Source organism: Meleagris gallopavo, chromosome 5, assembly GCF_000146605.3.
Source record: "Meleagris gallopavo isolate NT-WF06-2002-E0010 breed Aviagen turkey brand Nicholas breeding stock chromosome 5, Turkey_5.1, whole genome shotgun sequence".
Lineage (NCBI taxonomy): Eukaryota > Metazoa > Chordata > Aves > Galliformes > Phasianidae > Meleagris > Meleagris gallopavo.
In genome coordinates this window covers 37,792,388-37,818,331 of record NC_015015.2, presented here as the reverse complement: position 1 = coordinate 37,818,331, position 25,944 = coordinate 37,792,388, and the positions used below count along the sequence as shown (strand labels likewise).

The window sequence follows — 25,944 nt, the reverse complement described above, 5'->3', positions numbered from 1 at the left end:
CACAAGCTGTCACATGCATATAAGCTGCATGTCCCAGGTGGTTGGTCCAAAGCATATAGGATCTGATGTAATTCAAAAGCTTGTGAACCCTTTTCCTCCTCAGCTGCCAGCTCTGCTGAGGTGTCTCTGCATCCCTGGCCTATCTCTCAAAGGTACAGCTTCCTTCCCATGCTGAATCCCCAGTCACACTGGAAAACCAGGAATCAAGAAGGGCTTCAAGGGCAAAGGGAATAAAGAATACCTCGGTACATTCTTTACCATTCTGGAGTGTTCCCCACACCCTCACCTTCTGTTTGTGGTCCATGCAAACGCTTGGACTGTTTCCCCTCATGGGCCTCTAACCAGTCTGAAGAAGGACAAAAGACTTATTGACTTTTATCACTTACAAAAGCAATACTCACACAGCAGTGGGCTGAGGGGCACTGTGAAAGAAGACACAGGCATGTGTCTGCCAGGAAAGGACCATGGATGACTTTCACAGAAGGACCTACGAGGTAACAAAGCCACAGTGCCACCAACTTTCCAAGAGATAATACTCAGAACCAAATCCCCAAAAGGGATTGCTGCCTAGGGGAACTTACAGCCCAGAGTGTGATTCCACTTACCTTACTTTAGACTTTGATAGTTTTCTTTTGTGCATCTGGGCTCCTCTGAGAAGCAAGAGAAAGAAGCAGGAAGATCTGCATTCACATCACCCTCCAGACACTTACATGAGGAGATGTGATGAACATCAGAAATGCCCTGAAGGGTCAAACCAATGCTTTTTCTAGCTCAATTTTCTATTTCACGCTGAGAACATCTGTGAGAAGACTGTTTAAATGTTTAGATAGAGGACACAAGCCTTTTGGATCAGGCAAGGGAGCATGAGCATGGACTGAGAAACAAATTCTAGATTTATGACACAGCAGAGAGGCCCCACCAGCACATGGAGAGAGGCCCACTTGTGACAAAACTCTGCAGAGGTGAGGAAGCTCCTTGGGCCTAAGAACACAGCATGCTGCCACTTCAGCCAGCTCTCCCAGCACAGCTCTACTTGTGCCTTGGAGACTTAAAATGTCTCCTGAAATTCCCACCTCAGCAGTGGTGTTTGCAACACTAAGAACTAGTGTCTACTGACACTTGTTGAATGTACGTGCCTTAAGTTACAATAGAGGAGTGGGACAAGCATCCAGGCCCAACCTACTCCTGCTCAGCTCAGAGGATCTCACCCACTGCACAGATTTGTTGCATGATGATTGGCATCTAAAAATCCTTGCACAGTTGCAGTTTTTATCAGCTTCCTCTTTTTATATGTGTTACAAGAGCACTAAGCACAACTTCTAGTGATGGAATACACAGAGTATATCACAAACCTTTGTAGAAGCAATCCCTCGCTGAATTTGCACTGATGTACATCAACAGAATCTGGACTTCATGTTTGATAGAACAGAGGTTCAGTTACATACAACAAAAACGTGCGAACTCATCTGGGCAAACTAATGGTTCAAAATGAATGGAGAAAACCAACCTTGACAGATTGATAATTCACTGGATGTGGCAGAAGGTGTTGTGAGGGTCCAGTGTGGTGTTCAGAAAACAGATACCAAGTGCTGTCATTCCAATGTACACTTTCTGATGGCCCATCCATTAGAAGCCTCAATTTTGGAGCTTTACCATCATCCACCAAAGGCTGCACTCTATGTTGTGCTACCACCTAGCCTAATTCTAGCCATTCTACAAATGCTCAATTCATTTCTTGGAAAATGGCTGGATGTAGAAGATACAGACATCAAGATGCCACTCTGAAATTCTGTTTCAAAGGACAGAGAAATTGGTTGCCCATCTATTTTTAAACACAAAGGTATTTTAGAGTAAGAAAAATAAAATTTCTCTTTCTTTTCTTTCATCTGGATGCCTCCAGTAGTGATATTTCTGGCACCGGCCGGAGGCAAAATACTTTATAAATACAAAGCCATTAAATCCCATGCAGCAGCAACCTGATCGGGGCTGCCTTTTAATTTCCTGACATGAGCTGGCCACTAACCCAATTACCCAGAATCCCCGGAGGAGCCCTCATCCTGCCCAGGAAGCACAAAGCAAAAACCCAAGCATATTGCGGGGATGTCAGCTGAGCTCTCACTAGAATCAAATATCTTTTCGAGAACACATGGTTTGGAAGCAGGGATGGGGGCAGGAGGGAGCAGTTGCTGGAAACACTTTGCTCCATTGAGAGATTCTGACACTTAAAAAGAGAAATGAAACACCCTCCATTGCTGAAAGAAGGTCCACTGTTGATTCAGTTATCTGGATTTTAGTGAACAATGAAGGCAAAGTTATGAAGTAGAAGTAGTTTGAGATTGCCAGTGCCAGGAGTCCCTTGTTTAGGTACTGGACAATGGCACCCAATTTATAAAATCGCAGAGCCAGGCCTACCCAGGACTGATAGGTTTACTTCCTTGGAAAGCATTTGTAACAGCCCTGGCCATCTGATAAGGGAAAGAGCAGAGTTAGAATAGTTCTACTAGCTGCAGTAGGCAGGGTATTGCCAAAGGCTCTGCAGACAAGTGAGAAAGGGGAACAGCTAATGGGAAGATGAGCAGGATGAATTCTGTGGCTCTTCTCTCTTCACTTCTCATTCATATTTCAGTCCTTGGCCCTGCAGTGTCAGTATCCACACATTCTAGTGATGAGTACATCACAAATCAGATTAGACAGATAACAGTTCGGGAGCTTGGGGGATTTGTAACAAGGAATTTGGACGTCCTGTTGAATTTTAACATGTTCTCTAGTCTTACTTATTGAAGTGCATTAGTATGACAAGGAGCAAAGCTTGGGAAATGAATGGTTGTACCTGGGATTACTACATCACAGCAGATACACTTCTGGGAAGAAACAGAGTCATGTAGCCAAAGTAAATCATCCACCTTTCTTCGCTAATTGCCTAAACTCCCTCTTGCTGTTAAAGAGCCTCCCTTTTCTGCATCCAGATCCAGACTTCTTTCCCTTACCTTCCTTATGCATGTAAACTTCACCCTCACCACATAAGTAAAAGCTGCTGGGTGACCCTCAGAGCAAGGAGGCCAGGCCAGAGGAGAATTTGCCTTCAAAGACATTCCGAGGGGGGCACAGTATCTTAAACAAAGCAGTTTTCCTATCTTGGGAATTCTTATAAGAAATGCATTTGGGAAACCCTGGATGTAAATATTTTCTGAAATAAGGTGCACCTCATCTGCCACAGGATACATCTCCAGGGCCCCTTCAGTCTTTGCCCGCTTTCTTGGAAGCCCCACAGGCCATCCTCAATGGCTAGGCATCCTTACAGGTAACATTTCTGTTTGCAGACAGATTTTGCAGAACAGGAAGGTGTGCGCTTCGGCTGGACAAAGCTGTAGAGAAGCCCCATTCATCTGTGCCTGCAGATACCTCAGCCAGGCCACATTCAACAGAGCACAGGTTTTCTAGGGATATAACCTCTCTACAGGGACTCTTGGATTGGAGTATGCTGGAATCGCAGACTCCAAATCCAGCAGCCTCCTGTCCAGGTCTGGGAATGAGAGGGCAATTAGAGCTCTCTGAGGGCGCACTCCAGATGGAAGGGAAAGTGAGAGACGGACAGCTAGACAGACCGACACATCTGAGTCTGTTGGGCTCCGCAGGCATTGCTTTCTGCCAGTCACTCTCCCCAATGAGTCTCGCCTGCCCTGCAGCGTCACTCCTGGAGAACCTGAGACAGCAGAGCTCTGGTGTCTGTGCAGTTCCCTCGCTGCAATGCATTGATCGGAGATCTCTTAAAGAAAGTGGCCTGGATATCTGAGACAACTATTGATTGTCCCATCGGCTCTCTTCCTGCCCTGATCCTCATTCACTTGGCATTGCCCGAACAACCTGCACCTCTGTGTTAGGGACAGCCTCCCAGGTCTTAAAGGGACACAGTTGGCTGTACAGCTCCCTGTGGTCCATTGGAAAGGAAAGAAGGTGCCTGGTGACCCTCACGTGTGCATTTCCAAGGAGATTCTGCAGTATCAAGTTGAGCATTCAGGAGTAAGGTAGAGGCTTGAAGTCATTGCTACCTGTTTTTTGACATCTTTGAATACTGGTTCCACCTGCTTGAAAAATAGGCCTGCACCACATGCTCAGTGAGCACAGAGGTGTGTAGATCACATGTAAGGACAATAACCAGAAGAATCTTTCCTGTCTTACCAAGAAGAAATCACAAAGCACCGAACTAGGCATGAATGGAATATCGTATTTTTCTTCTTCAGAGGAAGGACAGTTTCATTTCCCAGAAATGTCTTGCAGTAAGTTATCAGATCAGTACCAAAGATCTCAAAGGGAAACGCAGCAAGAGACAAACTGGCTTCAAGATCTCTCATTTCGCTATAAGATCATTTTTCTCCAAACTCTGGGCAATCAAACAGGAGAAGGAACCTGGCTTAGCAGCCTTCTGCCATGGATGGACCCAAGGAAAAAGAGAGATGTAAACCAAGGCAAGGAAAAACAGGAAATACTGAAAGGAAAAATAGCATGTAGCTTGAAGATCAAGACACATCCTAATGAGCACATGGGGACTGCAGGATAGGTTCTCTGGGAAAGCCAAAATACGAGGGATTTCAAAAACCAGTCAGACTACTAGAAATGTGTAATAGGGAACACTGTTGCCCTGGTGGATACAGGGATGGATGAGCTAACGGAATGACAGATCAGAGATGTAAAAAACCAACGAACCTTTTCTAATCCAAAATCTCTTGTCAATTCTGCATTTCTGAGCAAGTCAAACAATTATGGATTTGTTCTTTCCTGAAACTCCTGGCCCTGTGGAGACCAAAGACTGTGACGCCATTTTTTATCCCTTTTTGGATTTTGCTTTCAAAGATGTCTATTGATTAAATTCCGTATACTAATAACTTTGCTTCAACCAGGCTTCACAGAAAGTTAACTAATCAGTGCTTATAACCCTTTTGTAAAGTAGTCTGACCCTTATTTCTCAGCTGCTAAAGCTGAGCAAAAGAGAGAGAGAAAAGAAGCAGCATTTCCTACATCAGCTGACCACTCAGTGTTAGGATAAAAAATTCCCGTTCACAGATTGCTAAAATAGGCTCTTCTGCTTCCCTTGATATTGTCGAGAGTTCTTACATCCCACTGCTATCAATAAATTTAAATGCTGTATATTCCACAGTTGTAAATATTATGAGAAGGATCACAGATACACTAACATCAATAGCAAACCACCCTTCCCCAGTGGTTTAATGATGCCAGATAAATCCCTATATGAATAACCAAAGACACTTCAGCACAAAAGCAGCCTTAAGAGTCAAATTTCAGTTTACAATGGGTTGTATCCCACAGGGTTCAGGAGTTCAGACACAGCATGGTGTGAATATATACATATATATATATATATATATATATATATATATATATATATATATACATATATTGTTTGTCAGCCTATCGCTGGTCTGGCAGGAGTTAACTGTTTTCACACAACTTGGTGGCTAAGCCACAGTTCAGACCCTGCTCTGGACTGTATTACACTCCTAGAACTGGGAGCAGAGGTTGCCCTGGCTGCAGTCAGGCCAGCACAGGCTCCTGCTACTCAGAGCTGCCAAGCTCTGAGAGGCTCAACTGCTTGGATGAAGGGCAGTACAGACACAGGCAGCTGGCAAGCCGGGATCCATTCTGCTGCTCTGCAGAGTGACTGGAGCCACATCATCATATTTTTATGGTTGTTTTACAAGCTTATTGTGAGCAGGCGCTCTCATACCCAGTGTGCTCTTCCACTAAAGCCAACATCACTATCATGGACTGGTGTGTGAGTGAGGGGATATAATGCTCCCCAGAATGACCACACACAGAAAAGCTGCTTTAAAGGGGTTTCTCTCTAAATCCCAAAGCAGGTGCCTCCCTCCCAGCAGAAGATCAAGATCTTCCCAACTCGATAACCTGCCAGGGAGGGATAGACTACACAAGACTGCATCTCCTTCCCTTGGTACCTGGTGTGCTCCAGCAGGAAGATATTTAACCACAGAAGCTGCACATCCATCAAAGAACAGGACAGGGTTTAACATCTAATCTACATTCTTAACAATACAGGCTGCCATCAACTTGCCTCTCAAGAAATGAGAGAGCACCAGTGCAAAGCAATACACGTTCAAGTGACATCGTGCAATTCATCACTGGCTGCTAAAATGGTATGATCTGGAAGCACACTGCATGCTGGCATCTTGGTTCCAGCACACTGGCCTTGTGCAGACCACAGCTAGCTGTTATTCCTTTTAGACAAACGGAGGGCACTGTTCTCTGCCAGGTACAGCAATGCAGAGGGTTACAAGTAGCTCTTCTCCTTCCTGCCCCTCCTCCTCTCGGTGCCTCTCCCTGAGGGACCCAAAGGAAACAAAGCTTTAAAGCCAATCCATAAGAATGTGTTTAATTGCCACTGAATTCCCTGTGGTTCACCTTGAATGGACAAGGATTGGGAAGGCAGGGGGGAAGGGAGGAAAAGCAGCACAAGAAAAGCTGAACACTGCTTAGAGAACACTGAACAGATCAATAAGCTGAACAGGTTGAGCATGCAGGGCAGGCGACCCACAGCTCCCAGACAAACCTGTGCTCCTCAACATCTTCAGAAAGTCTCCTGAGTGGAAATGTGGGCAGACCTTCAAGCACACTGTGCTATAGCTTTGCATTAACTCCATCCTTCCCTTACTAAGCCCAGCCAACCCAGTCATAATCAAGCAAGAACCTTTCCTTCTTAATACTGCAAAATGACCTGGAGGACAAGGAGAACAACATCCTCCAGCCTGGGGTTCTTTCAGGAAGGGAAACAGTTTGGCACAGCCTGTTTCCAGTTATCTGTTGAATTTGCTATCACGCTGAAAGTAATATCCTAGCATTAGTGTGCTGACTAGAACCACCCTCCTCTCTGGATTGCCTTCTTGGTCGTGGCCCATCCTGACTCTTCTAAAAATCCTGTATAGAGATACCTTGGAAAAGCCAGAGAGCACAAGTGTGTAGTTGCCCTAGGGGATTCTACAAGGCCTAGAGTTCCAGGTCAGGACAAACAGCAACTGCATCTTACCTTCCTTCAGCATCCCCACTTTGAGGCATTTCATGAAGCGACAGGCTTGACAGGACTTGCGCCTCCGTTTTGTGATCTCACATTCATTGGTGGCTGGGCAGCTGTATTCAATATTCCCTGCAATCAAACACAGATATGGTCACTCAGGAGCCATGTTCTCCTCACTGACCCAGAGGTAGGCTGTAGTGCCCCAATATTTCTATAACCATTGGTCTCTATGTTTGCTCACTCATTTGCGCACACACACACACAGACCACAGCTGGCTTGTGATGGATGGCTCTTTGAGAGCCCAGCACTACTTATTAGAGCTCATTTTAGAAAAAAAGCAACACTGCTGTTTGTACTGGGAGAAACCTGCCCATCCAAGGGGCTGACTCAAAGCTGGGCTTTCAGGCACACAATATTTTCAAAGCATATCATCACATCTTATGCTGCATCACTTACAATCTGTTCCCTGAAGCCCTGAGAGCTAGAGCAAGTCTCACTCCACCTCTACCAGGTGGATGTCACCTGCCTTCTTTGCCTTGCTCTGGGTACCACAGAGCTGGGAGGTGGCATTTCCTCCTTTGCTTCCTCCTGTCAGTGACATCCTGCAGGTAGCAGGAAAGCAGTTGTTGAGAAAAATAGGTAAGATGTAAAATGCAAGCTATCTATGCAAATCTTTTCAGTTTCACTTTAGTAGTCCTTATCATTTCTTTGTAGAGAAAATAATTTCTTTCCTCATTTCCTTTCATTTATGATCACAACATCACCTCCAAGACAAAACAGGAAAAGAGGCATCCCGAATTTGTTTCTGCTCACGTTGTATTTTATAATAAGCCAAGCATATAACTGAAACATGGAAGCAGGGGTCTGATATGAGGATGGAATGGATAGTACACTGAATGACATGTAAAGCAGCAGTTATTTAGCCCTGGAAGATAACAAACAGAAACAGTTGTCTTCAAGCTGCCATTCATTGTGAAGATGCTTCTGAAGAAGACTATTCAGTTTTTGCTGTGGAGCAGGACCAGAAACCTGGCATCGACAATGATGCATTGATAGCGATAATGTATGCAAGGCAGTCTGGCTACTAGGTAAAACAGGCAGCTCCAAAAGGGATTTCTAAAATCTACAATCAGTTCAGAAGGATGGAAAGGTTGCTTTGGTGGTTCAGACAGGAAACGGAGAGTCAAGAGTTCACTCACAGCTGTAGGAAAGAGCACAGGTGAGAGCAGAGAGGGGACATAGCCTGGACTTTCTATACCACCAGATTAGAAGGGAAGCTCCCAGTTCAGTAACACCAGGACGGGACACTTTGATTTTTGTTCCTAAATATGCAGTGGATTTCTGTGTTCTTGTTCCAAGACCCTTCTTTTCTCTGCACATATGCATACAGTTTCTAGGGGTGGTGACTAGATCTTGGGACTAACTAAGCAGTCAGAAAGCCCACTGACAATCAGAGCTAAAAGAGAGCACAGATTCAAAAGGAGGAAAGCACCATTTTATTTATTTCATTGTGCTTGGCCCTTGCTGGGTGAAACCTCAGAAGCACTCAGCCCCTAAAAGCATAAACATTATCTGCCTGCTAGTTACAGACCTGCCCTCTGGTCTTGTCACAAGACCTGCAACTTGACTTTAAGCTCCAGGCCATCCACCTCATTCCTCACCAGTGTTCTTCCTTTGTGCCCAAAATGCAGCTTGTCCGCAAAACAAAACAAACAAAAACAACAACAACAACAACAAAAAAGAATGTTGCACAAGTTGCTTCCATTCAGACTGTATTTGGTCATTGTGCAGCACCTGAATTTCAATAGCTAGCAACGTACCAAGATTCTCAGAGAGCTGGAAATTGAGATTCAGGCATGATCTCAAGGTAATAAACTCCTGCTCTAGACACAGAGCTCCACTGCCTTACAGATTTCTGAATACAGAGGCCCTGATCTCTACTTGCTGTGCCCCACATAGGAAGGAATAGAGCAGGAACAAACCAGGAACAAAACTCCACCGTAATCTCACTTTTGAAGGTCTTGCCTTAGTTTCAATGCTCACCTTGCACACCAAAACCAGCACCAGGGTTTTGGAGAGCAAAATATTTCATATTTTATGGTTTCAAGGCCAAAAATTCACCTCCTAAGACAGAGACACCCAAGGGCACAGAGCCCTAACAGCAGCAGAAAGCAATGACAGCCCTCTCCAGCAGTTCAAGGTCCCTCTACAATGAGTCAGGCAGATCCTTCAACTTCTTCATGCCTCCCCCTGACAAAGTACTGGAAATGGTCTATGTAGCTTAGATCACAACTCAACTGAAAGAGTCAGAGTAAGTACTGGGTATCATATGTACCATGTAGGCATAATTTGAATATGCAGCTTTCAAAGGCATTTTGTACTGGGATCACAACTGTTAAAACATCAGAGCCAGAAGGGGGTGGCCACTGGGCCAGCTCCCCTTCCCATATGGCAACACAGCAGCCACCATGCAGTGCTGCAGCCACAGGGTTTGTGGGTATGTAAAAGTGAGAAAAATACACCTAGCACCAGTGGGGCATCCCTTTCAGCATGTCTTATTGCCTTCACATCGAACACAGGCTTGCATGTCCTTACACATACCCCGTTCCCAGTCTGAAGGAAGAAAGCACCAGCAACCATGTCCTGCAGCCTGCCCTGCTGGGTCAATGCTACAGGTGAAGCCCAGTGTGCTCTCTTCATACAAGATCTGACAATAAGAGACACAAGATAGTGCTGCCAAGCTAAACAGACTTTTTTTTTATCAAGCCCTAAATGTACCCTGTACTGGATAGACTGAAAGCTACAGCTGGGGGCAATACCCAACTGTTTGCAGGACGTCACCAGGGAAGGCACTATCAGCATTATCCAGGCAGAATTCATCCAAGAAAAACTCATCTCCAAAACTTTGTAAGAAAGTTCTCTGACTTTTTTTATTGTTTGTTCTCTCAATTTCTTTTATGGGTCCTGGGGCCGGCTGCCAGCACAGCGAGCTGCTCGCAGCTCCTGTAATTTCTGTAAGTGCCCTATGATAAAGTGATGAGATTAACTCATCGGAATTCCAGCAGCCTCGCAGTGGCTGGCGGTCACACCATCAGCCTGGCTGCTGGCACTTGGAGAGTGCTCTCTGTTTGCTACAGCAGCTGGGGTGCAGAAGGGCCTCCGTGCACACGGGAGTTCAGACAGACAAGTCCTTATACGAGTATAAATTTGTGGCACATATTGTATTGTGAATTGTAGATTATGTGACCTAGAAAGAAAAGGCAAGAAAACAGGATAATCTAGTAGATAAGGCCTTGCTTTGAACTGTCATTTATTAGAAAAGCTTTCCTTAGTTAAGGTAACATTTACATTTGATCCAAAATACCTGCTAGGACCTCACCGATGCCACCACACAAGGCTGACCTAAAAAACAGCTTCAAAAAAACCAAGTGGCTGGTGACCAGATCAGAGTCTGGATTTGTTCTGAGCTTTCCTCTTAGAGGTCAAATCACTTCCTCTCTGTGTCCTGATCTTCCCATCATCAAAATTGGGTGAGCTACCAAACCTGTCTTCTGGGGGAATCGTGAGTCTTGATTCATTAGGGTCTAACTGCACTTTAAAGTCTTTAGATGAGAGATGCTAAGGAACAGCCAAGGACTACTGAAGTGACAGGTCATGTTTTTTTATGCTGGAGAACTCTAAAATTACCCTATTTTCTCTAAAATAGGGACCTTTGACTGATAAACAGTTTGGAACAAAATATTCAGTGCACACATAATTGGAATACCTGAAAATTGCACACCAGAGCTTGGAGTCTCCTAGACGACCACGTCCTCTCTGGAAGGGGAGGATCTGGGAAGGGGGAGAATGACTCCCTGAGCTTGGGGAAGGTGGTAACTTGTCACACAGCTCCTGCTCATGTTATGGACTTGGCTCGTCAACTGAGATGAGCTCAGAATTAGTATAGCACTGAAAGCACAAGCTGCTCCCCCCCACTTAGTCAGATCCTGCCTACTCCCCCACATAGAAGGAACGAAACCTCAGGGACAATCAAACAGAAATAACCAGGAAAGTCTTCAGAGATGAAATCTTTTCAACTTCTGCTTTCTGAAACAAACAAGCAAACAACTGAACCTCTTCTTTCTTTCTGGTTTCTTCTGCATTCCTCTTCACCATTCTTTCCCTATCCTCTCCCTTGCATGCTCCATCCTGCTATTGCTGCATATCCATCTCTCTTGCCCTCTGTTTCCTTAGTCAAGCTTTTCCTGAATTTCAGTGAAAAGCCTACATTTCAACATATTTGCTATTACGTGCCAAGTTTTATTTGTTCAGGATAAAAAGTTTTCTTTCACCCCTACGATTTGATGCAACAAACTGCAGTTATGACCAGCAGCATGGTGCCACACTACTGAGTCCTGTGGTGCCAGAGGGCTGAGAGGAATTTGCAGGGAAATCCGTCTTGCAGCCTTCTCAGCTCATGCATTTGTTGCCTTTTATCCTTCTTTCTTTCTTTGTTTTTTTTCTTTTTTTTCCCTTCAAGTACTGCTTTCAGAATATTGTAGGTTTAGGAGAGTTCCATCAAGCACAGAGCATAGTGCCTCCATGGTACGGCTACAAGAGAAAGCAACCAAACTTTTCAACTAGCCACTAGCTCTGATGATCCCTTCATTTCAGGACTTGCAAACTTTTGTCCTGAATCTGTTTGGTTTTGTTTTTGCTTTTTTTTTCTCCAGTTCCAAAGGCAAGCTGGTCATTTGGGTGTCCCACTGAAAAAAGACCTAAAAACTGTAAAATGGCCCATGGTGAGTGACCAACATTGTCTCTGCTCTCAGTGGGCACCAGTCCAACCTCTTCTACAGCAGGACAAGGGAACATTGATAGGAAACATGCAGGGGATTCTCTGTTACCTTCCGCTTAAATTAGCTGAGATATCATCATCTGAGTCCTGGTGTGAGGATGGGTACTTTGTGAAAATCAGAGGAAAAGCTCTAGGAGAGCAAATAGAGGTCTCTCCAGGTGTAATACCAGCACTGTTTGCCTTCTCTGCTCCATGCAAAAGGACTTGGACATTTTGCACAGCCTTGGTCAAGTCACCTTCTTGCCTGCATGTGGCTGCAGGACATGAGCCCTGGGGCTCTCTAGCGGCAGCACACAGCTTTCTCTCAGCCTGCCATACTTTCTTGCAGACACAGATTTCTGACACAGAAGTATTTACCTATTGAAGTTTCAGATAACAGATCCTTCTGTACAAAGCAATCTCTATAGATGCACTGAGGCAAAAATAAAATGCAAAACTAACAACTGCAGATCAACTGCAGATAATTTTCTGACTTCAAGTACTAGAGCTATGACAATAAATAGCAGTCAGGCACTAGATCCTGGAAATACTGCGCTTTTTCTGGCCATGCTACAAAAGTTTTTGGAAGTCTAAGACACTGTGTTTTTGCTGTGAATTCCCATCTGAGAAATATAAGAAGGACAGAGGGACAGGACAGAGCCTGACTGCCACAGCCACTACTGCAGGGTCACAAACCTCCCTCCTGCATCTCACAGGTTCTTTGCTGTACTTGTGGAAGACTTTTGCGCTCAGGAAGATGTGCAGACTCTCTCAGCTGCTCTTACCTTCCCAGCAGCCATGCTGATCACTATAAATACAACCAGGAGGACCTAAAAGACCGTGGATTTTCAAGCCTGTTACAAATCCACATAAATCTTCTGAGCTGCATTATCCACATTTTAAGCCCCTTTGTGGTGTGAGGGCATCCAGGCATAGCAGCTGTGTAGCAATGTTCACAGAGTTTGAAGTTTGCAAGACTCAAGCAGAGAATCTATGGATGCAGACGCTTTGCCTGATAAACAACCTGGCCATTCAGAAGATGATGTTAAAGATGTATTTTCTCTCTGACTCTCCAATGCCCCATTCTCCTCAATATGAATTCTTGTAAGTCCTGTTGTTTCACCTTATGGGTACGAGTTCCAAGTACACAACAGACTGACTCACAAAGATCAGAGAGGGAAATCTTAATTCAGGTTTATTTTGCTGAGCTTCAAGGTTTTATATTAATGGGTCATTTTAGGAATAGCCTTAATTTTCACTATTTGAAAATGAAAAATAGATGAAGGGCAGTCATAGTCATGAATATATTGAATAATAAGGGCAGTCATATGGTTATGTAGCACTGTTCTTAGTTTAATGCTCAGAGAGGTAAAACTGTTTACCAGTTAGAACTGAAAAACAAAAGCTAATGGCAATGTATTTGATTGATCTATAATGTTCTATCTGCTGAGCAAACTATTACAAGAATGAATATAGTTAGATTATGAATACACATCCATAGCATTTGTCCTAAACTTAGATGAGAGAATTATGTAGGATTTCTATGGAATATGAATTTTTAAAGTTTTTAATTCAGAAATATGCAATACGTTACCTTTCTTGTAACAGACCTATTTCACTTCATTTAACTAGTATGAAATTTCGCTTTCAAATCAGACTTGTCTTAACAACAACAGTAGCACATTTCAAGATGCCCAGAGAAGCTGCGGGTGCCCCATCCTCAGAGGTCCTCGGGGTGAGGCTGGATGGGGCCCTGGGCAACCTTGATCTGGTGGGTGGCAGCCCTGCCCATGATCTTTAAGGCCCCTTTAACCTTAGACATTCTATGATTCTATGATTTTATGACATCAGAGATACCCAACCATGTCCCTGCTGGCTTTCAGCCTATCTCCTTCCCATCAGTCAAAAAGCAGTGGACTTCATGATGTTGAGGACCTGTTCTATCTGCTTTTTCAGATAGAACCTGAACCTGGCCTCACCTGGCTGAAAGGAAGAGTAAGTGGCAGAGCTGCCAGGTTCTGCCATACTTTAATTAAAAATAAAAATAAAAATAAAACTTTACCTCAAAAAAAACCCTTTTAACTCAAAAAAAAGTCTGCAAATTGGGTGTAATACAGATGAAGAATGAATACCTTTTGGAAATGTTTTTCCTGTCTCTTGTATGTTATACTTGAGCTCTTTCCCCTGTATACCCAGCATTGAGTGGATACAGCATACACTATAGCACAGCCCTAGGAATTTCACATTTTCCTGAGTCAACCAAAATGTGCAATCCTATTGCCTACCCAGTCTCCCTAGGCTCAGCCTTCAGCTCCATAGCTGGAACCGCTCACACTTGGCACAGCACACTGGACTCTCCCACTACTGGGAACTGAAGCCTTTTGGTGCCTCAGTCACTAACACAAGCTGATGACAGGGTGAGAGAAATCTCCACTTACTCCTTCCCCCCATCTGTTACATGTTAACAGGCAATCAATTAGGGAACCGCAGGGAGAATATGGCTGTGCTGGGGAGCAGGGCTTGGAGAGAAAGAGTCTCCCTTCCTAGGATGAAATCAGCTGATATAACACCAAGGCTGATTACAGGCTCTAGTTACGGTTGCTCTGGATCATTTTCAACTTCTCAAAACTTCCTAGATTTCTTTTTCCTCTCTCCAGGTTAAACCTATATTCCGCTCTGCCACAAAGAAGTTCTTGTATTGCTCCCATGAGGGGTTAGTTTTTCAGTTTCTTCCTGTATAAAGAGCCCATAAGGGCTTTGCTTCAGAGTAATACCCTTTCCCTCCTGTAGTACCCAAATGTGCCAAAAAGAAACACAGGGAATAGATCCAAGTGCTGGAGAAGGAACAGAGTCTGTGTTGACAGTCAGAAGTACGACTAAAAGTCCAATCACAGGAGATTCAGCAATGACATATCACAGAAAGTCTGCCAGAGTATAGGCCAGTGCTCTAGGGATGGACATCCTTTCCACATAGCATAATGAAAAAGGAAGACTCAGTGGGGCAATACAGAATGATCATCTCGATAGCAGTATCTCCTTGCCACTATACATCTGGAATCTTAAAAAAATTAAACTAGAAACAGTCAATTCTGTAGAGATCCATGCTAATCTGCACCCTGTATTGCTCTGTTACTCCAGAATTGAACATTCCCAGTGATGGAGTATTAGTTATGACTGGCCCAGTCAATGAAAAAAAAAAAAAAAAAAGGAGTGCTTTCCGCACAAGTGGACTTCATTTCACAGAAATCAAGAGAATATTGGAGTGGTGGGCTGACATCAGCCAGCTACCCACACATTGGCTTGCTCTCTAGTCAACCCACTAGTATGCTTTCCATTACAACGTGAATTATTGCGTCCTTTTTTCAGTTAGAGAGTATCTGTGTGTTCAGGCATGTTTGCTCATACATAGTCTGCTTGTGTAAGTACACCCAAGCATCTGAGGATATCAGAGCCCGCCTGTATGCACTTCTACTTTCAGCTATATTGTTGGAACTGTACATGTACACACCTGCAGCATGCCTTTGGCACTCAGGGCACAGATATGTACCACATACGTGAATTGTATTCGCAAGATAAGTGAGCTGCAATTTGTCTACATACACATGCACTGAGGTTATCAAAGTCATCTAAGGAATTTCTGATCACTGGTTAAGACTGACAAAAATTGGTACACTGTACCTTGAATAGTCCTCTTGAAGAAGGCTTTGCATGCCTCACAGGAAGCCACACCGTAATGGTACCCAGAAGCAATGTCCCCGCACACCAGGCACAGCCGCTTGGGGATGGCATTAAGCATGTACTCGCACTTGGTGGGTGAATCCTCCATGATGGCACTGGCGCAGTCATCGTAACGCTTACGGCAGGACCCACCACCAATCCCTGTGCCATTGAACATGGGCGGTGAGTCCAGGCCATTGGGGTGGCCACCCATGGCAATGCCGTAGCCACCGCTAGCATCGGAGGAGCCACTTGGGCTGTGGTGGCTGATGGCATCGATGCCAGATGATGGGCTGGAGGGCTCGGTCTTGATGAAGGACCCACAGCTGGAGGAGAGATGCCGCTCCTCCGTGGCCATTCTGCCGAGCAGCCTGCAAAGAGAGAGCGAAGATGTTCAGCGGCCTCCTGGCTAAATGCAGCTCCAGGGTAGTCAAAGGAGAGCTCTCCTTTCCCACCTCAGTCCAATTCCAGTTGGCTCAGGCAGTCCAACACCACACAGGTGCTTCTCCTCAGGGATACAAAACAAATCACTAAGAACCATTGCCTACTTCCCACCAAATCACACAGAGAAAGTCTAGGCCATCATGTAAATCACAATTCCAGGCTGTTTACAGGCTAATGCTTGGAAGGGGCATCAGTGCTGATGAGGCAGAAGCTACCCAGAGCAGACAAACCCTGGGAAAGCAGAAAGAAATGAGCCTATGTGTGGCTGGCCAAATGAGAAAGATTCTCAATTAGTTCAGGATTCCCTGCCCTGGCTCTAAGCAGAGTACACAAGCACACTCTGCAAGAAAGATCTATTCAGAATGGATTTTCTTTTGTAATACAGAAGTCTCTGTTATTTTCATGTTGGATTCCCTCCTCCTCTTCATTAACATCACTAAAATGGGAGCTCAGAAACTGAAAGAAACTGATCTGATCAAAAGCTTCATCCAGCTTAATCTTAAATATTAATCTCCCTTTTGTTTACTAGCGTAAGACATATGCATACAAAGGCTTCTCTCAAATTTCCACTTCTTATAGAGTCATATGCTCTAAAGTATATGCAGGGATGGCATCTTTACCAAATTTGAAAGCTTTTATTATTATTAACTGCAGTCAAAGGTAATCTTATTGTTCATGTGAAAGTTCAGTCTTTTTTTAGAACACTGCTAATTCTGATGATATCATATGGAAATGAGATGCAGGGATTACTCGTTTAGTCTATGAACAAATAAAAAAAATAATCACTTCTATTGTGCATGCTGTATTTGCAGCCTCCCAGATTCCCTGGACATCTCCTAATTCTCCTTCTCCTGTCATGTACTTTTCCTATGTTCTCCTAATTCAGACTTTCATTAACCATATAATTGTTCTTCATGCATTCACACATGAGGTTTTTGCAAACCTCAGATCTGTCTCATCATCCATCTCTGAATTTCATCTACTTTGGCTATTTCTGTTCAGTCCAGAAGAATTCAACAAGGCAACTCCTCAGTAGTATGAAACTGGCACTACTCCACCACTTCTCCAGCTGAAGATCTGGATAGCAGTCAAGACAAAGGTATGCCATCAATTACCTAGTGACATTTCCACATTTGCAATGTTATTTTCAGCCCATCACTTATATAACTCCTTATATTATTTGCTTGTTTTCTCCTCCCATAAAATTAAATTATTATCATTTCTTTAACAGACAATATCAGCAAGTTACTTACTAAGACTCTCAGACCTTTTCAAGAGTTGCTACAGTTAATTTAGAATCCATTAAGATCTATGAAAAATCAAACTAATGTCTTCTGGAACACAACACTGCAATGGTCAGCAATGCACTTCATCTACCACTGTGCTGTCCACGCACCTAGCGTTGTTACAATCCTCTGGGGCTCTTCAATCTTTCTTGATAATGTACTGTCATCTGCAGTGTCTCATTGCTTGCCCACTTTGAAGATCATTAATGCATGAATCAAACACCACAACACAGAACTTTTTGGGCTGTCCATGTTAACCTTTACCATGCTGAGAATTGACCTCCACTTCTTCTCTGGGTAGGGTATGCCTACTCTTTGTTTTCTGTCTCAAACACTTTTAAATTGATAATAGTATTAACCTGAGAGGTCAGATTTTCTCTCCAGCAAGATAATTTGTCAACAGCTTTTAAAAAAACCTAAAAATATGCAATCAAGTGATTTTCCTGATGACATGTCCAAAGAATTTTGACTGCCTGGAGATGCTTAAATTTCTTTTTGGAAGGTCCACTGGTTTAAAGTTACCACACCATGGTCATGTGGGTAATTTCCATTTCTATTTCAGTTTCAGCCTATTTACCTGGTATTTATGGCAACTCCTCCTGCCAAGAGGTCTGATCCATCAGGTGACAAGACAAAACATTTTGTGACACGGCAACACTGGCGTGTATACATTACATACATCATTTCTGTCTACTGATATGAATGTACATGTCTGATACACAACAGCTTTACAGTTCTACATCCTTATGATCTCATTTGACCCAAGTATCTCTTGATTTTCCTTTCTCTGTTTCATCGTCAGCATTTGACCTCATCTCCCATCTCCAGGAATCGATCATACAAGTCCATTATTTGGCAAGATGATTGACCTTGAGACTATGGGCAGGCATCTCACGTTCCTGGGCTGCTTTGCCTGGTGTTACTTGAGAGGGATCAAGAGTTTAGTCCCACTCAGGGACAGAGTGATGAGTTGATGAATCCCCATGCTTTTCCCAGAAAAGCAGAAAGCAAAGCAAAAAGCTGCTGTGCTGGCCAGTTCAGGAACCTTTCTCTACCTGAGGGGTGCATAGTAATAAAAACCTGAAGATCACCAGGCGTAGAAACATGAGATTGGGATCAAAGTGGAAGGCAAAACCACCATAAAAAAAAACTTTTCTGCACTGAGGAACTCCACAGAAAAAGAAGCTGAAGTTGCATGTTAAGGGCAGACAGAGGACAACACTATGAAAAAGGCATGACAAGGAGGTAAGCTGAACTGTCAGATTCAGTCAGGTAAGTTCAAATCCCAGCTTCTGTCTCTTAAAAAGCCCAGAATCCACTGACTGGGAAGAAATGAAGGAGCAACAAACAAGATTCTGAACTGTATTAGAAAAGATACTGAAAACTGGGAGTAGAAGGACTTCAGAGAATTAAGGTTAAACAGAGGTGACAGAAGTCCTCTGCACCTGTGCTTATATCTGCTCCAACTAGGACAACATTGCACATTCTTCATGTTAGCCACGTGTAAAACAGACTCAGCCTGGTACACCTCCATCTTAATGGCACCCTTTACAAATCCGAAGTCAAACCTGAATATGGAAAACAGAGCTACTCCTGCTATGGCTGGTTGTTGGAGCATAAGGCTGTTCACTTTTTCAGATTTGGAAGTATTTTTGGAAGTCCTGTCTACCGTATTAGTGTAGTATAGTGTAATCACTATTTGCAAGACAAGATGCCACAGTGGAGTTTACCTAGGAACACTGCTCTCCCAGGCCATCATAAACCAGGGAATCACAAAAAAGACAGGACGGTTGTTTGCAAACACTTCTCAGAACTGCTGTCATAGGTCCAGACCTCACTGTTTAAAAAAAATCTTAGTTCTGAACTGATAAACTTGAAGACTAGCACTGTTTTGTCACCAGCAAGTTGTGGGAAGCTGGATTTGCCTCAAACAGACTCAGTGAGGTGTTTCTGTCGACTAGGAAAAAATAACAGAAAAAAAGGTTAGATCAGTCTCCTAGGACCAACTCACTTCTGAACTCACAACCTCAGTTATGCAGGCTGCCATACAGTGACTGTCTGGTGGTCAATCAAATACAGCAACAAAACCCTACATGCTTACAGTTGAGGATACTCTTTTCCTTTCAGTGAGACATAGCAAGTTCTGGTTAGGTTTGAACAAGTGCTTTACAGACAAAAGCCCTTAGCACCAAGACAGACCAAAAACCACAGCTAGGGTGTATCCACTCATTCCAGAGTTGTGTTTTTCTTTTGTGTCCTCGGGTACAACTTGCATAGCTGACTAATGGGCAGTAGACACTGAGTTAAGCCTTTCCAGCTCTGACTTTCTACAAGTCCCACAGAGATCCCATTGTGATTTTTAAGCAGACTCAGTGTGTCCCCTGGCAAGAAAAAAAAAAATATATTGAACTTCAAGAATGGTTAAACATTTTTTTGCAAAGAGTTCAAAGTGATGAACAGCCATTTTGCTCAGCTCTAGTTACCTTAATAGGAAAGTAAAAGGAGAGAGACTTGATCCAACTCTCCTTTGCGCTGGCACAGGAAACTCCGTTACTATTTCTGTGCCCATGTAACAGGCTTAGAGGTTCTAAACATTTCATTCTTTTCACCTTTCCTCATCATAGGTCATTCCTTCTAATCCCTTTAGCATCTTTGTGGCCTTTCTTTGGACTCATTCCAGCTTACTTAGGTCTTGCAGCAAGGTGCCCCGAGTCGCACACTGCAATGATGCCACAGCAGTACAGGGCAGAGACTCTCCAGAGAGTGAGTGCACAGTCAGGCAGACTTACAGGCCAGCCATGTGTAGCTTCACTAGCCATTAGCCTGCACACCAGCTCACATCACTGCATACCCACTGTCTCACAAGTTCTCAGAACTTAAGCTGCTTTGCCACCTTGCTGTGCACAATATGAAATTTGGATTCTTCCTGTTCTAAAGTAGATCTGATATCACCTTTAAAGCACACACCACTAATTTTTACTTGTTTTATCAAAGCCAAGTCCTTTTAATAACGCTCATTTTTTCAGCCTAGATTTTTTTTTTTAAACGCTGATTTGTTTTTAATATCTTTCAGTTGTGTCAACTGTAAATTTAAGAATTATATCTCTTACATTTTCCTTCAGGTCGGTAATGAATATTTAAAGCCAAAATAGCACCCTTTTGGACACCACCTTTGCAGAAGGATAAAGAATGTCTATAACCCTTCTGTTTATACTCTGTCAGCTAATCCATGATTCATTTCACAGGATTTGTATCAAAACCAATTTGATCTAATTTCCCTAATAAGATCTTACACAGCTTTGTGTCAAAAGCTCATGCATGGTCCAGAGACAGTCTATCCACTGCTTTCTTTTTGCCCACTAATTATCTAATTGTATCAAGAAAGGTTATTGTCTGACTACTCTCGTTTCATAAACCCACTGCTGTTTATCACTGATGATGTTGTTAGCCTTTGTGTGCACACTGCTGTCAGACAAGTATGCTCTGATCTCAGTGATCCTGGATGTAAATATGCAGGTTTAGACCAGGATTGTGCTTTAGGTGCTCCCATGCCTTTAGTGTTACCTCTTTTGAGCAGTGATGTTGATTTCATATTAGAAATTTCTCCAATTTTTTTCTATCCTTTCACCCTTTGCTACTTCTCTACAAAGTTCATTACACATTTTCTGTATTTTTTTTGTTTTTTTCTTTTGCCAGAAATAGTCATTTGTAGCTATGTTCATCTTATTATCCCAGTTCTAGATAAGGAAATGACATCAGTATTTTCTAACTACAAGCCTTTACTTGCCTCAAGAGACAAAACCAGAGGTGGGTCACAGCTGCTTTCACGATAGCTAGAACAGTATCTGTTGCTGTTACAGAAAGTAGCTTTCCCCTATCAATAGGATTCTCTATCAGCTACCATATCCCAAATTCGGTAACTTAATTCCATCTGAGCAGCTCCAAGTGCCAATGCAAAACCAAGTATCTGACCCTGCATGTTCTCCATGCAGCACTCCCTATTCCAAATAGGAGCTAGGGAAGTTTAGAAGCATTACTGCTGATGTTCTCTAGTGGATGATCTCAATACATTATCTTCAACAAGAAAAAGAAGGTTATCTCAGTGCTATACTCTTTTCTTGAAGGAACTTAGGAATGAGCATCAGAAGTTCTGCCATGTAGGCCAGTCCTTCTGCCAGTATTTTCTGATTAAATCACATAGCCACCAACACAGCCTGCTGGAGATTTTCAACATTAAGACTGAAGTTGTCATTAAAACGTATCTGAAATATATCTATCTAATGTAGTATGAACATGAGTAATGAGCGAGCAAGTGAACATCCTCTCATAAATTCCTCAGAACAAAACCTTTTTTTTCCCCATGTACAAGGAGCAATTGTAAAGGTCAGAAATGGGCTTTTTTGGTGGTTTTCACAGATGGACATAGACTCCAGACAGAATTCTATTCTGAAAAGTCCTGTGATCTACCATAAATTGAGGAGCCCCGCAGGCAACATGCTGGTACAGCTTGCAACTTCCAGATTCTCTATGGCTTTGCTTGTGGTTCTCTACATTAGTCCTGAAGGTCACAACTGGGGAGTCGTCGCAGTTAAATAAGGCTTTATTGAAAAAAACTGAGAAAGCTGCCACTATAAATCTGCTCACTTTATGTTCCAACCTGTGACAAAATCATGCTTTGGATTGCACTGACATTTTTAGACCAGCCATGGAAGTTTAAAGATTCTTTAATAAGCAGAAACACCAACAATTAAACAGTTTAAAAAATCCAACCTTTCCATGTTACAGGCCTATTTTTACTACCAGTATTTTAACAATACCCAGGTGACAAACTTACACTGCATGTGAAAATGAGATGTGCATATCATGCCATGATGCCACTGGGGCAAGACAGACTTTGTGTCCTCTGTGGGCCATATGAGAGAGCTTCACAACTCATAGCTGGCTGACAAGCACTAGATCAGCTTCTCGAACACTCACCACAGCCCCAAGAACAAGCCAAATTTTGTCAGGTGGCTTTTTTTAGATACAGAAGCAAATAATATTTTCTAAATGGCAGGCTAGACATGACAGCTGCAATAATAACCTGAGTAATTATAGGGTGCAGGCACAAGGCATTCATACCACAGGGCCAAGTGGCTCCCACCTGTGGGCTCTACTTGCACCACAGACAGCTCATGCATGGCCCTGGCTCTCAGCCTCCCATGTACTGTTGGGAGCAAGGCCTGTCCTGCCCCGCTGCTTCATTTGAACCTCAAATAAGAGGGACATCATCTAGAGACACTGGTGCATCCTGCCTGACAGATCTTTTCCGTACAACGGTCTGAGAAATAATGGGATCTGCTAATGTGTCACTTCTGTGCAGTAAGTAATTGTGGAAAAGTCAGTCCTAACCACCACGGTCCAGGAAGCTCTTCTGAGAATATTCTATCACACAGGAACATATCCTGCACCCAGGGCAAACTTTATTTCCCCAAAAGCCTGGGTACTGCGTGGGTGACAGGCTTAATTACCAAGTTGGGTGCCAGATCATAAACAGAAATTGCCAAGATATCAGTACCTAGGATTTAGAAGGTTTTACTTAAAACATAGCTTTTTGCTTTGCTATAAAGGATAAGACAGTCATAACCTCAAATCAACCTAAATATTTTTCTCTGGAGTGCAAATATGATTCCTAAGGGTTCTGTCGTGCTTGGTAGCAGCAGCTTCCTTTGGCTTGCATAGGCTATGTTGCTATTCTGCAAAGTACAGCAAGACCCAGAGACACTCTGCAAAGCATTCATCCCTAGTATAGCCACATAATAAATACTACCTGCTTGCCTTCAGAACAAACACAAATCATAGCTTAGCAAAACATTGATGAGTTTGCTGGAGTGGATAACACTTCTCCACAGCATGAACACCAATCTGGACAGTCAGGTTGTAACAAGGTGCAATTGTCAGCATTTTTTTTATAAATGCAATACACCGTCCTAACTCTAATTGCAATCTTTTCTGTTGCTTCTGGCTCTGCTGGGCATCTGGACCTGGCTTATTCTGGACAAATGCATCACACTTGGCTTGCCATTTAAACTTGCTTTGAAGAGAGAGATGGACTTTTAAATTTGCTTCGTAATTTGAGGAGGTCAGGCAAAGAATTTTTGAGTCAAAAGGCTGAAGCATCTAAAAGGTAAATGTGACAGGTAGCCAACAAAGTGCTAGAGCTCCTCAGCTGCAAGAGTCAGCCGAAAGACCTGTCTCCAGTGTCAGCCCTGAGATGGACTGCATTATATGAGGTCTCCTGAAGTGGGTTGTGGTATGAGACAGTTCTGTCACGTAGTCTGGAAGAAAAGATTCCTTGCACAGGAGTGGGCAAAGGAAGTCCAAGCTGGGTTCTTTTGCTAGATAAGGAGATGCAGGAAAGCAAGTACACATACTCTGGTTTTTATACAAATAGTATTTGCTTGTCTAATGCCCAGAAGACATTTTTATCCCTTTGACCCGTAGTGTAACCAGAGAACAGTTACGTATCAGTAGATTTGTTCCAGTCCAAGTTAGCTGGCACTAATGAAAGCCACAACAGCAAACTTGTCTGGAGGCTGCTTAAGAAATAAAAAGCTTGCTCATGGGCAGAAGACATTATGGATTTCCTGCTAGCCTTCATCCCTCTTCTCCTTCTTGTAATTTCTCTTCACACTTAAGACAAGGCTCTTGTTAGTTAATGGTAAGAAGTATTACACAGATGAAGTGACAATTAATCTGGAGGTGTGGCATACATTATCAGCTCACTCTCTTATTAACACATTGCCTTTTGAAGGTACCTTGCCCTATGGTGTACTAATGGCTGTTCCTTTAGAGTGAATCGTTTTAGCACTTGAGCTAATGCTTCTACTTAGACTTACCATTGATACCACTATGAAAGAAGGATCAGGATCCACTTGCTATTCACTGTTTATCTAAATTCTACCATCACCCTTTTTTCCTCCTGTTGTCATTCTATATTTCACATCTCCAGGCTGTCTGTACCTTCTTCCTCTAATATTTCCACATTTGGAAGATTGCTCACGCCAGTTCAACATTTTTGCTTGCATATGGCAAAGCTAGACACAGTAATCCCTGTTGAAATGCTCGACTAGACCTTCATTTATTCTTGAATGTTTCTTTATACCTCGTCTATCTAGGGCACTTCTAATCTATATCTCTCTTAGTACCTTCAGTGTCCTTCAGACACTAGTGAATGATACTCATACAACAACATATTCAGTAGAGCACTTCAAATACTCATACGTCAGAATTTTGCATTCACCTTTTCAGCTGAGCAAGGAAAGGAAAACCTCCAGAAGAGTCATTCATGTCACATTCATTTTTGCACCCTGGCCTGATCCATCGTCTCATCTCACACAGACCTCTTTTTTCACTCAGTACCATCTTAGCATTTCTGACAGAAAACTGCCACCAGTGCAAATTCCTCAGCCTGCACTTCCTTGTATTTGAAGATATCCACTGAAGGCACTCCTCTCTTCAGCTTTGCCTACAATTCGTGATGAAAAATAGCAAAAAAAAAAATATAAAGAAAGACACTGAAGTACTATTTAATTCCAGCAAGTGTTTCGGAAAGGATTTAAGATGGGAGCTACCTATCTATCAAGGACGTCATCCTAGAAGGAAATATGAAGAAAGACTACAGAATTAACATTTCTTCTGAATACTAATTTACTGAAAGCGTATCCAAAGTTTATTCAGACAAAATCTGAACTTGAACGTTCTACAGTCTGGAGGCATTCAGGAGTTCTCTGACTTTGAGTGATTGCCAATCTTTTGGAATTTTTCTTACATCTCAACACTTAAAGCTGCAGCAGGACTCTGCTTTTTTCTCCCATCCCTGCCAAGACAATCCAGACAGGACAGATGGGCTTTGCCTAGATTCCACCTATAGCTCTTGAAGAAATCTATAATTAAGTAGCTCATCATCAGAAACATTACTCAAAACTAGATGGATCCTGAAAAAACTTATTAAAATTAGTTTCACATACATGAGAGCATGTAAAATAACAATGGACAATTACTGCTTTTCAATTTGAACTTTTTTTTTTTTAATCCCTGCCTTTCCTGGGAGGATTTTTAAGACAATATAGAAACAAAGCAAGGTAACTGTGTGAGAGCAAACACTGAATCTGGCACAGGGAAGCCATCCCAGAACCATTAAAAGAGTGGAAGTGGGAGTGGGCAGAGTGGTGGGGAGGGAGAAGAGAACTGTCTGGGGGTAAGGGCAGGCAAGAGACTCGTGCTACAAACTGGAGTCATGATGTGGCACAGAACAGAGAAAGGGATTACAGTGGAGAGCCCACTGTGGCTAACAGAAACCGTAGGTCTGGGGAGACTGCTTCTGCACACCTTAGACTACTGTAACATACAGGATTATCATTACCTACCTACTTAAGATATCCCAAAAGTTCACTTTTGCTGAGTCTTTAAAACCTCACCACTGGTAGTTTTCAGCATATTTTCTATAATCATAGAATCACAAGGTTGGAAAGCAAGATCATCTAGTCCAACCGTCCTCCTACTACCATTGCTACCACAAGCACTTAAACCATCTCTCGTAGCTCCACATCCAGATGCCTCTTGAACACTGCCAGGGACGGCAACTCCACCACCT

The 25,944-nt window shown here is 43.1% G+C and overlaps 1 protein-coding gene across 3 annotated transcripts in view; it reads right to left on the bottom strand.

Moving 5' to 3' along the window:
* The window catches only part of ESRRB (estrogen related receptor beta), a 161,586-nt gene that overhangs the window by 19,227 nt on the left and 116,415 nt on the right, over positions 1-25,944 (bottom strand). The window contains exons 3-4 of one of the 3 annotated variants that reach the window (XM_019615760.2): positions 15,541-15,950; positions 7,058-7,174 (exon numbers count right to left, since the gene is read on the bottom strand). In XM_019615760.2, coding sequence (XP_019471305.1) covers positions 7,058-7,174; positions 15,541-15,950 — 527 coding nt within the window. Of the gene's footprint in view, positions 1-605; positions 3,266-7,057; positions 7,175-13,456; positions 14,530-15,540; positions 15,951-25,944 lie in introns of those variants that run through there. The other 2 variants (XM_019615765.2, XM_019615766.2) reach the window with 2 other exon arrangements.